The following is a 15116-nucleotide window of genomic DNA, read 5'->3' on the forward strand; positions in this document are numbered from 1 at the left end:
CTAGTAACTGTAACTAAATAACAGTAAGATTATCAGAGGAAGGGACCTAGAGAAAAAGCAAATTATCATTAAGGCCTATCTTTATATTATACAGAAAATCCCAAACAGCAGGTACATAATAAGTTAAACACTCATTTTCATTCATAATAATATAGGATTCTTAAAAAGAAATTTCAACAAAAGGAAATGAAATCACTCCTTCTAAATAGTAATGTAAAGGCTTACCTTCTTCTGTTTCTACTGGTTGTTGAGACAGAATTTTAAGAAGAACTGGATTTTTCCATACCCCTTCTTTGGTAACATGAACTAAAATTTGTAGGTTATTATTTCCAAATTCCAATAATGCATCATGTGATTCCTAAAGCAAAACAGCCAAGTCCAGAAAACAGAATTGTAAGTAATATAAAATGTAGTTTTTACCTTTACTTCTTTTTTTTTGGGGGGGGGGCACACCCGGTGACACTCGGGTTAACGCTGGCTATGCACTCAGAAATTGCTTCTGGCTTGGGGGGACCATATGGGTCGTCAAGCATCGAACCCAGGTACATCCTGGGTCAGCCACTGCTTTGGCCTCCGCTGTGCTATCTCTCCAGCCCTCTGGCCCCAGGTTTTTTTGTTTGTTTTTGGTTTTGGTTTTTGAGTCACACCCGGCAGCGCTCAGGGGTTATTCCTAGCTCTAAGCTGAGAAATCGCTCCTGGCAAGCTCGGGGGACCAAATGGAATGCCGGGATTTGAACCACCATCCTTCTGCGTGCAAGCAAACGCGCCCTATCTTCATGCCATCTCTCCAGCCCCATGGCCCCAGCTTTTTTTTTTTTTTTTTTTTTTGGTTTTTGGGCCACACCCATTTGATGCTCAGGGGTTACTACTTCTATCTATGCGCTCAGAAATCGCCCCTGGCTTGGGGCGACCATATGGGACACCAGGGGATCAAACCGCAGTCCATCCTATGCTAGCGCTTGCAAGGCAGACACCTTACCTCTAGCGCCACCTTCCCGGCCCCTGCCCCAGCTTTTAACCTTGTTTGGTATATCTGAATTTATCATCCTATTCTCAGATGCTTTACAAAATTCCATAAGTGTTATTTGTGTTTCTCAAACTAGAGAATTTCCACTCACCAAAGGATACTTTTAAAAGTGTATTTATTGAACAGGAGCAATAGTACAAGGGTAAGACAGGTTTGATCCACAGCATCCCAAATGGTTCCCCTGTTCTTCCAGGACTAATTCCTGAGTACAGAGCCAGGAATAAACCCTGACCACCACTGGGTGTGGCCCAAAAGAACAAGGGGGGGGGGGGAATTCCACATCACTTTCTTTTTTCTTTTTTTTTTTCTTTTTTCTTTTTTTTTTTTTTTTTTGGTTTTTTGGTCCACACCCGGTGGTGCTCAGGGGTTACTCCTGGCTGTCTGCTCAGAAATAGCTCCTGGCAGGCACAGGGGACCATATGGGACACCGGGATTCAAACCAACCACCTTTGGTCCTGGATTGGCTGCTTGCAAGGCAAACGCCGCTGTGCTATCTCTCCGGGCCCTCCACATCACTTTCTCCCCTTAATTTTTACAGCAAAATGGTCATTAATAAAAAAAGTTGAGAGGTTGAATCAGTAATATAGGGGGAAGGGCATTTGCCTTGCACAAGTCCTGTCGAGGTTCAGTCCCTGGCATCCCATTTGGTACCCAAACCCCAAGAGTTATTCCTGAGCTCAGAGCCATGAATAATATCAGAGCTTTGACAAGTATTGCCCCAAACCCAACAAACAAAATGTCCCCAAAGCAAACAAATATAAATGTATTCTCGGGGCCGGCGAGGTGGCGCTAGAGGTAAGGTGTCTGCCTTGCAAGCGCTAGCCAAGGAACCTCACTTCTATCCCCTGGCGTCCCATACGGTCCCCACAAGCCAGGGGCAATTTCTGAGCACTTAGCCAGGAGTAACCCCTGAGCATCAAACGGATGTGGCCAAAAAAAAAAAAAAACGTATTATCAGTGCTGGGAATCAATTTCAAGGCCTCATTAATGGCAATATTAACTAATTATTGCAATTTTTTTTCTTTTTTTTTGGTTTTTGGGCCACACCCGGTAACGCTCAGGGGTTACTCCTGGCTATGTGCTCAGAAGTTGCTCCTGGCTTGGGGGACCATATGGGACACCTGGGGATCGAACCGCGGTCCGTCCAAGGCTAGCGCAAGCAAGGCAGGCACCTTACCTTTAGCGCCACCGCCCGGCCCCTAATTATTGCAATTTTATTTTACGTCTTGACTTATCTTCCTTCAGGCTTTTTCTTTGTGAACCACACCCAGATATATTTGAGGCATAAGCCTGGCATGGTCTCAAGGGACCATGTGGTACGTAGAATCAAATCTAAGACCTCACATATGCAAGCTAAGCCCTCTATCACAATCAAGTTCCTGATTCTTTCAGACATCTTTCTCTTTAAAAAGGTTTAAAAAAAGGGCCCGGAGAGATAGCACAGCGGCGTTTGCCTTGCAAGCAGCCGATCCAGGACCAAAGGTGGTTGGTTCGAATCCCAGTGTCCCATATGGTCCCCCGTGCCTGCCAGGAGCTATTTCTGAGCAGCCAGGAGTAACCCCTGAGCACCGCTGGGTGTGACCCAAAAACTAAAAAAAAAAAAAAAAAAAAGTCATAAGGTGTTTGCTTTGGAGTGAAATAGACAATCTATGAAAAGTTCAAAACTTTTTGTTTGGTTACCACATTAGCAACAACTAGAAGAGCTCTACCAATACAAATTAGAAGAATGCCATCAACACAATACAGAACAATTTAAAAGGTAATTGTCTGGGTTAATAATAGTCTTCTGGAGCTGGAGAGATAGCACAATGGCAGAGTGTTTGCCTTGCACACGACCAACTTGGGACAGACCTAAGTTTGATTTCCAGCACCCCATATGGTCCCCTGAGCCTGCCAGGTGCGATTTCTGAGCACAGAGCCCGCCCGGAGTGACTGCTGCTGGGTTTGACCCATGGTCTTCAATTTTTCATTTGTTAAAGATCAAATTATAATATGTACTAAAAAATATGTTTGTGATCTTATTATCAACAGAATGTTCATGATAGCTAAGTTAATTTAAAAGAAAGTAATATTTGGAGAGAGATTTAATTAAGATGCTTGACTTGCATATAGCAGACCCAGGTTTGATCTCTAGCACTGCATATGATCTCCTAAGCACTGCTAGGAGTGAACCCTGAGTGCAAAGCTAGAGTTAAACCCTGAATAGCACTAGGTGTGGTCCCCAAACGAAGTTAAAAACATGCTGAAAGTGGAGAGAAGCACAGCAGTAGGACGTTTGCCTTGCATGCAGCCAATCCAGGACGAATGGTGGTTTGAATCTTGGCATCCCATAAGGTGCCCCATGCCTGCCAGGAGTGATTTCTGAGTGCAGAGCCCCAGGAGTAACTCCTGAGGGCCAGCAGGTGTGATCCAAAGACCAAACAAACAAACAAACAAAAAACAAAAACAAACAAAGTACTCCATGGTGATATTTTAAAAAATAATTTTAAAACATAGATGTTTGGGCCATTTCCAACTAGTTTAGTTAGGTTTCTTGTGGCAGTACTCAGAAAACTACACATGCGCTGGGGAATCAACCTTGAGTCAGTCAAGGACCTTAATCGCTTTATTGTTTCTCTGGACCCAGGTGTTTATAAGTAAACATTTAATATTTAAATTAAATGTTTCAATTTGATCTTTAAGTAAAGGGGCTTGAGAAATAGCTTAGGGGCTGGGAAGGTGGCGCTAGAGGTAAGGTGTCTGCCTTACAAGCGCTAGCCAAGGAACGGACCGCGGTTCGATCCCCCGGCGTCCCATATGGTCCCCCCAAGCCAGGGGCGATTTCTGAGCACATAGCCAGGAGTAACCCCTGAGCGTCAAACGGGTGTGGCCCAAAAACCAAAAAAAAAAAAGAGAAATAGCTTAAAGCTAACCATTTTGAAATGTGTAAAAATACTAGCACAAGGTGGGTAGGGTGCTTGCCTTGCAGGCAATAGACCTGGGTTCCATCCCCAATACCATATTTGGTCCCCCAAACTCAGAGCCTGAAGTAAACTAAGCACGGCCATGTGAGATCCATAAGCCAGAGGTAAAAGGAAACACAAAACATAAAATGTAATATAGAGCAGTATTAGGAATATAGTTAATGATAATAAATAATAGCTACTACTTACTGGACCTCCCAGTAGTACCAGTACTAGGGATTACCAGTGCTACACCAGACAGTGCCTGGGAGGTCATACAGTGTTAGGCATCAAACCAAGGCCCCTGTGCATGCCAAACATTCATTCCAGCCCCTTTGAGCTATCTCCCTGTCCCCTTCTCTTTTTGTTAAATAACTTTGCTTATTCTAGTAGTAACAGGCAAATTTACTTCCTATCACTGCGATGTTTGCTCTTCCTACAACCCTCACTTCCCTTCCCAATTTGCTACTTTCTGATTTGTTCAGTTACTTACTTAAAAAGTTGATAAACTTATCTGCATATCAAATTACTTATCTAGTATGTAAAATTAATAGATAGAATTTATTATGACTAACATGGTTATTTAAGCTTGATAAAAATCCTGAAGGAAATTGCTAGATATAATATTATAGCATAATATATATATACTAGATATAATATAGAAATTACTAGTATAATATAAACTATCCTAACACCCATCGTCCTAAACTACTTTCGCTGTACTCTACTAAAAATGCCTTTAAATAATAAGAAGGGGGGAATAATAAGAATAAAAAAATAATAAAAAAATTTAAATAATTAAAATAGTCAAAGCTTTGACTTCTAGGTTATGTAACAGCTTTAAAAAGGGGGAGAGAGTGGAAAAGAAAACCCAATATTTAACACTTATCCCTCTTTTGGAGGTCTCCTCTTTTCTTAAAAGTATCGTATTTTCCGGCATATAAGACGACTTTTGAAACAAAAAAAAAGTCAACCAAAAATTGGGGTCGTCTTATACGCCGAGTATATCCCGAAAAATGTTTCAATATGCTGCTAAACGAAAATTATCTGAATACTGCCACAAAACGAATTTTCCAACTCGATCCTGCACCAATCACTGCAAGGCTGCTTGGACAGCCTCGCTAACGCAGCCAATCCAAGCAGGCTTTTTATGCATGCAAATTAGATAATGTTCTGTACCGAATCTACACTGTCAAAAGCCTGCTCAGATTGGCCAGAGTCAGAGAGGAAGTCTATTACAGTAGAACCTTTGAACCTTTGCTTGTTGTGATTGGCTCACTGTGGTACATACAGTTGTAGCACAGGAACGTTCTGTCTGATACAGCGAATATAGGCCTAAACCTATGTTTTAACTGCAAAATTAGAGGGTCGTCTTATACGCCAGCAAATACAATAATTTAATGAGCTCTTCTGAGCCCATATCAACATACCTGCAGAGACTGAAGGAAATGTACCCAGACTTCACGTGGCAGTTCACTTTCAGACACCGAGAGCAGTAATTCAAAACAACTCCTACAAAACATATAATGTAAGTCAGTAATTAATGTAGATTTTAATCATAAAGTACAACATGAAACACTGAACACATATTTTACATTTATTTAGATTATTTACATTTACTTTTTTTTTTTTTTTCAGACACATCCGGTGACGTTCAGGGGTTACTCCTGGCTGTACGCTCAAAAATAGCTCCTGGCTTGGGGGACAATATAAGATACCCAGGGATCAAATTGCAGTCAGTCCAAGACTAGTGCGCTTGTGCCACCACTCTGCCCCCTATTTGCATTTACATTTCATTCTTCTTATTTTTCTTCAATTTTACTTACATTGGTTATTTAACTTAAAAAAAAAGATATATATATTCAAATTGTTTTAACATATCATATTTAGTAAGAATATGAGGGTTTTAACAATCATCTCCCAGTTTCATTTATTAGGGCATAGGAAGGCAAACTCTATAGTAAATATTCTGACTACTCCAGAAGACAGAGGAGTTTTGATCTTTGTCAGTTTGTTAGATAAAGTGATAAATATATAATGGCCATCTCTATAGGTTCTTATCACTTGCAGAGGAAATAGAATGGAAAAACCATCACCTGGCAGTGCTCAGGGGTTACTCCTGGCTCTTCGCTCAGAAATCGTTCCTTGGAGCCGGAGAGATAGCATGGAGGTAAGGCGTTTGCCTTGCATGCAGAAGGTTGGTGGTTCGAATCCCGGCAACCCATATGGTCCCCCGAGCCTGCCAGGAGCAATTTCTAAGCGTAGAGCCAGGAGTATCCCCTGAGCGCTGCCGGGTGTGACCAAAACAACAAAACAAACAAAAACAAACAAACAAACAAAACAAAAAATGGGGCCGGAGAGATAGCATGGAGGTAAGGTGTTTGCCTTTCATGCAGAAGATCTGTGGTTCAAATCCCGGCATCCCATTATGGTCCCCTGAGTCTGCCAGGAGCAATTTCTGAGCATAGAGCCAGGAGTAACCCTTGAGTGCTGCCAGGTCTGACCAAAAAAACAAAAAGCAAACAAAGAAGTTGCTCCTGGCAGGCTCAGGGGACCATATAGGATGCCGGGATTCGAACCACCATCTGTCCTGAATTGGCTGCGTACAAGGCAAATGCCCTACTGCTGTGCTATATCTCCGGCCCATTATCTAGATAAATTTTTATAAAGATAATGCATAACAATTTAAATAAACATTAATTTGACTAACCAACCTGTCCTAAATTCTCACAGAATATTAATCACTTCTAAGGATTATCACAGTTAATGTAAAAAGTGGGTTTTGGTAGGAAGAAAAAAAACCAGGAATGTTTCTTTGTGTTTTGTTTTGTTTGGTTTGGTTTTGGTTTTGGTTTTTTTGGGTCACACCTGACAGCGCTCAGAGGTTACTCCTGGCTCTATGCTCAGAAATTGCTCCTGGCAGGCTCAGGGGACCACATGGGATGCCAGGATTCGAACCACCGACCTTCTGCATGCAAGGCAAATGCCTTACCTCCATGCTATCTCTCCGGCCCCAAAACCAGGAATGTTTATATTTCATAAAGGTATGGTATAAGAGGTTTGGGACTTTGGAAAACAGTTGAGAACAGAGAAAAACTAGCTATTTTGTTTCATTTGTAGATGAAGATTACAGTAAAAGTTTGTGAATAAAAAAAAGTTTGTGAATAAGGTATCAAAATTTTTTTTAAAAGTTACATTATCGGGCCCGTAGAGATAGCACAGATCGCACAGCGGTAAGGCGTTTGCCTTAGATGCAGAAGGACAGTGGTTTGAATCTCGGCATCCCATATGATCCCCTGAGCCTGCCAGGAGCGATTTCTAAGCGTAGAGCCAGGAGTAATCCCTGAGCACTGTCGGGTGTGAGCCCCAAAAAACAAACAAAAATTACATTATCATGACTTTTACAGTGTATTTTGATATTTTCTGTTAATCAAATCATTTATAACTATGAATAATGTAACTAAATTGCAGGGTTTCCATTTTCCTAAAAAATATATACAGTGTTCCTCATAGTATATATGACTACCAAAATTTCTAGATACTCTATCACTTGAACTAATCTTTACCGAAGGACAGAAAGAAAATAGATCATTCTTGCAATCTTAGCCTGTGTAGGTAAAGAGACTCTAAAGGCAATTAAGTATTATTAATTGCTTGGGTGTAGCTTCATTTATACTTTGTCTCCTGGAAATCTGAGTATGAAATCTAAGAGCAATGAAAAAATTCATTCAGGGGCCGGAGAGATAGATGGAGGTGAGGCATTTGCCTTTCATGCAGAAGGACGGTGTTTCGAATCCCGGCATCCCATATGGTTCCCTGAGTCTGCCAGGAGCGATTTCTGAGCATAGAGCCAGGAGAAGCCACTGAGCACTGCCAGGTGTGACCCCCTCCCCAAAAAATTTCATTCAAAGGTATAAGTCTAATAAAGCACTAAATAATATAATGCCATAATAAATAAAAATCAGACAAACATTATAATCAAAAGCACTAAATTTTAATTCTTACTTACAGTACTAATCTGCCAAGTACCAAGAGGACATCTTCACATTCAGTAGTTAAAAATGGCCGTGCGCTGGCAAAGCTTTGGATGGCAAGTCTATATACCTCCAGAAGATAAACAATATGTTCCGATGCATTCTTGTTGCTTGCATACTGTAATAGGGTCTAAAAAATTAAGTTTTAATTATTTAATAATTTTAAAAATGATATGAACACATCTTTCTTCTCAAATGTATTGCCCTTCTCCTTTATTTCTAACAGTGCATACCCATTTTATTATTAGCCTTTGGGTTTTTGATTTTGGGTCAAACCCAAGTGTGTTCAGGGCTTACTCCTGTAGGGCTCTATGCTCAGGGATCAGTTCTGTCAAGCTCAAGGGTCCAAATGTGATGCCGGGGATCAAACCTAGATCTGCCATGTGCAAGTCAAGCACCTTACCAGATTTCTGTAGTCCCTCATTATCTTTGATTCTGGTTTGTTTAGAACAGAGCCATGAGCCAACAGGTGTAAAAAGGCTGAAGAACTCAAGTTTAGAGAAATATTTTTCATAGCTTTTCTCTCCCATGACCCCTTTCAACCTTGTTTCTTTCCCATGACCCTCCATTCTACTCTTTGGTCCTCCCATTGTGCTGCCCCCCCCCCCCATTGTACAATTTTCACCTGATACCCCCTTGGAATATCCTGGGGGTCAACAGGGACCATAAGGCTCCAGTTAAGATTCTGGTTTAGAGAACTGTATTTTTATCATGTAATGTCTTGTTGAGTTATAGAGATAATAATGCTCTTTTTGACAAGACAATAAATCTAAGAGTAGACTTATAAATGCCCATATTTGTTCTCACTTGAGCCCCAAACCATGTACCAAGCACTGGGTGTCCAAGAACAAGACTATAATCCCACTCCTACTGGAGACTTATTTCTAAATATGGCTCACACATATATAGCTCCATAAAATTCTTTCCCTGTAGCTAAACACTCAGAGCTAAAAGAGCATACATCCATCCTGTTTTTCTCCCTAGACAAAACATACATCATGTTATTCTCCCCAAAAGAGCTCATGTTCTACTTTTCCGTTAAACAGAGCACTTATCCTGTTTTTCTCCCTTTCCTATTTTCCTCCTAACCTGAGCAGCTGAGACATTATAAATATCCCTTCTCCACCTAAATAAAGGATTGTTGAGAGTTATTCCCCTCAAGTGACTTGTGGATGGCTTTTGAATCTATAACTTCTCTACTTGCCTGGGATCCAACTTCACCTACATTTCTCTGCACACACAAAACTGATCATGTTTAGTTTACAACAGGGGTCTCAAACAACTAAAACAAAACATAACAAAAAAAGATTCCTCTAGGGCAGGGTCACAAAATGTTTGCAGCTGCAGGCCGAGAGTTTGAGACTCCTGGGCTAGAGAATAGCACAGCAGATAAGGTGTTTGCCTTGCATGTGGCCAATCTAGGTTCAATCCCCAGAACCCCATATGGCCCCCTGGGCCTGCCAGGAGTGATCCCTGTGTGCAGAGCCAGGAATAAACCCTGACCACCATTGGTTATGACCCCCAAAACACCAAACAATATTATTTACATGCTCTGTACGATCATCCACATTTCATTAACATTTATATGAGAACAAAATTCTACTTACTGGTCTGTTATTGGTTCATATAAAATTCAGAAAGGTTTACACATTATATTTAGTACCAGATTTTACACCCCTGAAAGTCATATGCTACATTTTATCAGTCTTAACAGATCTAACACTCTTTTGGACATTCTCAAATCTCACTAAAAGGTAGACAACACATTCACCACTTCATGCACCTGACAAATATTTACTGATAGACCTCTACATAGAGCAAGATAGTGGGGTAAAAGACATGGGGCCTAGCCTCAAGGAGTTTTTAGAACAAGTCAGCACAACTTCATAGTTAAAACCATTATGCAAAATTAACCAAACCCGTTGTTTGACATAAAGAGAATACCAGAGTACATGCAGGTGATGAGGGTCTTTTCTGCCTAGAATGATTCTGTCGCATTGATCTACTATCAGATATTCCAAATGTCTCCCACAAGTTAAGTAATTTCAAATTCATATATATCGAAGCATTTGTGTTAAATTGGCCCTTAATCTTTTTCCTCTCATGTGTTGCTTCAATTAAATTACTATGTTTTTTTAATTATAAACATGATCTGGGCATCTGAAATAACACTGGAATAATAGTAAGATCAGTGTTTTGTTGTTCTTGGGGAATAAACACTGGAAGACAAAAGCTTTACCACTGAACCATAATGCCTTTTTTTGCAGTGCTGGAGATTGAACCCCAAAAGTTATGGGGGAAGAAAAGTGTTCAGCTGTTAAGTTACATCTACTTATCTTAAAAGCCTTCAGAGCTTTGAAATGGCAAGCTTTAGGGGCTGGAGAGATAGTACTGCAGTATGGAACTTGCCTTGGTTGTGATTGATCCAAGTTTGATCCTCAAGCCCACCAGGAGTAATTCCTGAGGGCAGAGCCAGGAGTTAACACTGAACACCAGCTGGTGTGGCCCTAGAACTAATACTAATACTAAAAACACTAATGCTAAAAAGATTTAGTTAAATGAATAAGACATCCAAATGTCATTTTAAGGGGGCCAGAGAGATAGCATAGAGGTCGGGCATTTGCCTTGCATGCAGAAGGACAGTGGTTCGAATTCCAGCAACCCATATGATCCCCCAAGCCTACCAGGAGCGATTTCTCAGCATAGAGCCAGGAGTAACCCCTGAGCACTGCCGGGTGTGACCCAAAAACAAAACAAACGAACGATAATGTCATTTTAAGTATGTCAAATAAATAAAATTCTATCAAACCAGAAGAGAACAACAGTGGTCTCATCTTTCTTTAGAAATTTACATTTCAGGGGCCGGGCGGTGGCGCTAAAGGTAAGGTGCCTGCCTTGCCAGCGCTAGCCTTGGACGGACCGCGGTTCGATCCCCCAGTGTCCCATATGGTCCCCCAAGCCAGGAGCAACTTCTGAGCGCATAGCCAGGAGTAACCCCTGAGCATTACCGGGTGTGGCCCAAAAACCAAAAAAAAAAAATTTACATTTCTGGGGCCAGTGAGGTGGCACTAGAGGTAAGGTATCTGCCTTCCAAGTGCTAGTCAAGGAAGGACCATGGTTCGATCCCCCGGCGTCCCATATGGTCCCCCCAAGCCAGGGGCAATTTCTGAGCCCTTAGCCAGGAGTAACCCCTGAGCATCAAACGGCCCAAAAAAAAAAAGGGCAAAAAACAAAAAATACCAAATATAGAAATTTACATTTCTAAACAACAAAACTGAAAGAGTAAAGGAAATAAATTATTTTCTAACGATTCTCAAGTTTACTGACATTCTTAAATTCAATTAATGGCTATATTTTCCTCCTTTCTTCATAAGATTTGCACCATGTAGTAATACTATGTTGGGTACTGGGATGGATACTATTCATGTTCTTTAAAGAACCAGCTCAGATAGAAAGATCATTCATATATAAATGACCCCATATATGTAGTATATACTTTGCATGCTCAAGGCCCCTCTGAGGGATCCATGCCCAACAATATGCTCAAAATCCACCACCATCACCCACTGTTTCTATTCATATGTATGTCCTATCCCACCCTATCCCTAATTCCCTTATCCCTCGCCCTTGGTAGCCTCAGCTGTTGATTTTCAGTATTTTACAGTATTGATTTTCACAGGGTACAACCTATTCCCTTACTTTGTCTCATTATATATACATAAGTGAGAATATCCTGCATTCTTCTTCCTTCCTGATTTATTTCATTTAACATGATACCCTCTAGCTCCATTCAAATTAAAGTAAAAAGTAGGATTATTTCCTTTTCTTTTAGTTAAGTAGTATTAATCTATTGTTAAGCATCTAGAATGTTTCCATATCTTGGTTATTTATTGTAAAGTAACAACACAGCAATGAACAATAACCTATCTTTTCAAATTAATGTTCTTGTGTTCTTGGGAGAGATGCCAGGAAGTGGAACAGCTAAATCATAAGAAACTTATATTTTTAATTTTTTTACAAGTCTCAACATTGTTTTCTATTGAAGCTAAACCAGATGTATTCCCAACAATAAAATGAAGGTTGTTCCATTTCACAGTATTCCTACCAACCCAGATTGTTTCCAGGATTACTGATATAGGCCATTCTTACGGGTGATAGCACATTTCTTTGGTTTGCATTTCCCCAATGGTCAGTGATGATGAACACATTTCATATGTTGTCTGTCTCTGTGAAAGTATTGCTCAATTTCACACTGTTTTGAAAAGATAGTTGTAGAGTTTTGTAAGTGCTTCATCTATCTTTGACACTAGTGCTCTGGCAGATATAGGCCATGATAATATTTTCTTCTATTCAGCCACAATAGCATGTTCTTTAGTTTCTATTTGATTTTTTTTTTTTTTTTGGTTTTTGGTTTTTGGGCCAAAATAAGGAGTTATTCCTGGCTCTACAATCAGAAATCGCTCCTAGCTTGGGGAACGATATGGGATGCTGGGATCGAACCCAGGTTGATCCTGGATCAGTCGAATCCTGGATCAGCTGCGTGCAAGGCAAATGCCCTACCGCTGTGCTATCACTTGTTTTCCCCATCTTTCTTTTTATGATAAACTTCTACCTTGATAACCTTTTTTCTCCTTAATAACCTTTTGATCTGAAAAAAAGACACTGGGTAAGACTTGTATTTTCATAACTTGTGTTTCAGCGTGCAGTCTACTGAAGCAAATATTCTATGTACACTGAGAAAAAGCATATTTGTCTTTTAATTTTGGGGAGTAGGGTGAAGTCTTTGACTATTTTAACAGGCTTACTGGGGTGCTCTCATTCTTGTTGTATTCTTCCACCGCTTATTAGACATTTCTTCCACCTGGATAGAAAACAGGATGTCCTATTCAAATCTCAAACTCCACATGACTAAATATCTTCCCCCACAAATATGTTGTATCTCCTATATCCCATCTGACTCCTTTTCAGGAGCCAGAGTTAAAAGACAATGTTTAAAATCATGATACCAAATAATTACAAAAAGTTCTTTGAGGCAAGAAAAATAGAACAGAGATTAAGGCGCTTGTCTTGTGTGCAGCCAACCAGTTTGGTCTACTGAGGGCCCGGAGAGATAGCACAGCGGCGTTTGCCTTGCAAGCAGACGATCCAGGACCAAAGGTGGTTGGTTCGAATCCTGAATCCTGGTGTCTCATATGGTAACCCCTGAGTACCGCCAGGTGTGGCCCAAAAACCAAAACCAAAACAAAACAAAACAAAACAAAACAAAACAAAACAAAAGGTCTACTGAGCAGAGCCAGGAGTAAGACCTGAAACACACACACACACACACACACACACACACACACCCCAGGAGTAAGACCTCTCTCACACACACACACACACACACACACACCAGGAGTAAGACCTCACACACACACACACACACACACACACACACACCCCAGGAGTAAGACCTGAGACACACACACACACACACACACACACCCCAGGAGTAAGACCTGAGACACACACACACACACACACACCAGAAATTATCTTTGGCCCAGAGGATGCCAGGAGTAAGACCTGAAACACACACACACACACACACACCCCAGGAGTAAGACCTCACACACACACACACACACACACACACACACACACACACACACCACACACACTACTGAGCAGAGCCAGGAGTAAGACCTGAAACACACACACACACACACACACACACACACCCCAGGAGTAAGACCTCACACACACACACACACACACACACACACCAGGAGTAAGACCTGAGACACACACACACACACACACACACACACACACACACACACACACACACACACCAGAAATTATCTTTGGCCCAGAGGATGCCAGGAGTAAGACCTGAAACACACACACACACACCCCAGGAGTAAGACCTCACACACACACACACACACACACACACACACACACACACACACACACACACCAGGAGTAAGACCACACACACACACACACACACACACACACACACACACACACACACACACACACACACCAGAAATTATCTTTGGCCCAGAGGATGACTCAGTGGCAGAAGCCTTTACCTGGCATATACCAGGTAATGAGGTCAAGCACAGTACCTCCAAGTGCACTATGGAGATCAGGAAAGTCCTGCTATTAGTGATCCCTATTGAAAAGAAGCTGAGGGGCCAGAGAGATAGCAGGAGGTCATCAGTTCGAATCCTGGCATCCCATATGGTCCCCCCGAGCCTGCCAGGAGCAATTTCTGAGCCTGGAGCCAGGAATAACCCCTGAGAACTGCCGGGTGTGACCGGGTGTGACCCAAAAACCACACACACACAAAGAAAAGAAGCTGGAGGAAGGTCAAGTAGCTTTAATATGTTTGATAAGCACAAAGCAACAAGTTCAAAGTCAGGAGATCCTGAAAGCAAGAAAAGGCCTAGGAGATGGCTCAGTGACTTAAAAGCAACCAGGTCCGGAGAGATAGCATGGAGGTAAGGTCTCCCGAGCCTGCCAGGAGCGATTTCTGAACAGCCAGGAGTAACCCCCTGAGCACTACCGGGTGTGACCCAAAAGGCAAAAAAAAAAAAAAAAAAAAATTGATTACTGATTTCCTAATAAGGAAAAAAAAAAAAAAAACAACAAAAATCTGTCTTCAGCCCCTTGCTTTATTTCTGGGCAATGACCTAGACCAAGGCCCCAACACTCCTTATCTGAATTGCTACAATAATTTACATCTCAATGTTAATATCCCCCAACTTTGTATATTATTATACCAACATAGTAGTATCCCGATTATACTATAAAACTATCAAGGAGAGATCATTTATGTGAAAGGAAGCATTCCAATCTAAACCTCAAGTGTGGGGGGTGCACAGGAACAGCAGGGTCCCTGCCTTGGGCATAGACCCACAGAGGGTCCTCTGAGACCTACTGCTGGGTATGACCGCAAAATAAAAATAAAACAAAAAACCTCAAGTAGGTTTAAGATAAAAATTATAGTTTATGGCTTGGGGCAATAGTACAGTGGGTAGGGCACTTGCCTTGCACACAGTCAACCTGGGGTTACAGCCCGGCATCCCAGGAGTAATTTCTGAGCACAGTCAGGAATAACCC

The 15116-nt window shown here is 41.4% G+C and overlaps 1 protein-coding gene across 1 annotated transcript in view; it reads right to left on the bottom strand.

The window, feature by feature from the left end:
* The window catches only part of RLF (RLF zinc finger), an 84264-nt gene that overhangs the window by 38071 nt on the left and 31077 nt on the right, over positions 1 to 15116 (bottom strand). Inside the window, exons 2-4 of the mRNA XM_049774611.1 lie at positions 7979 to 8133; positions 5400 to 5481; positions 226 to 358 (exon numbers count right to left, since the gene is read on the bottom strand). Of these exons, the coding sequence (XP_049630568.1) occupies positions 226 to 358; positions 5400 to 5481; positions 7979 to 8133 (370 nt within the window). The remainder of the gene's footprint in view (positions 1 to 225; positions 359 to 5399; positions 5482 to 7978; positions 8134 to 15116) is intronic.

The sequence above is a fragment of the Suncus etruscus genome, chromosome 6 (assembly GCF_024139225.1).
Source record: "Suncus etruscus isolate mSunEtr1 chromosome 6, mSunEtr1.pri.cur, whole genome shotgun sequence".
In the NCBI taxonomy this organism is placed as follows: Eukaryota; Metazoa; Chordata; class Mammalia; order Eulipotyphla; family Soricidae; genus Suncus; species Suncus etruscus.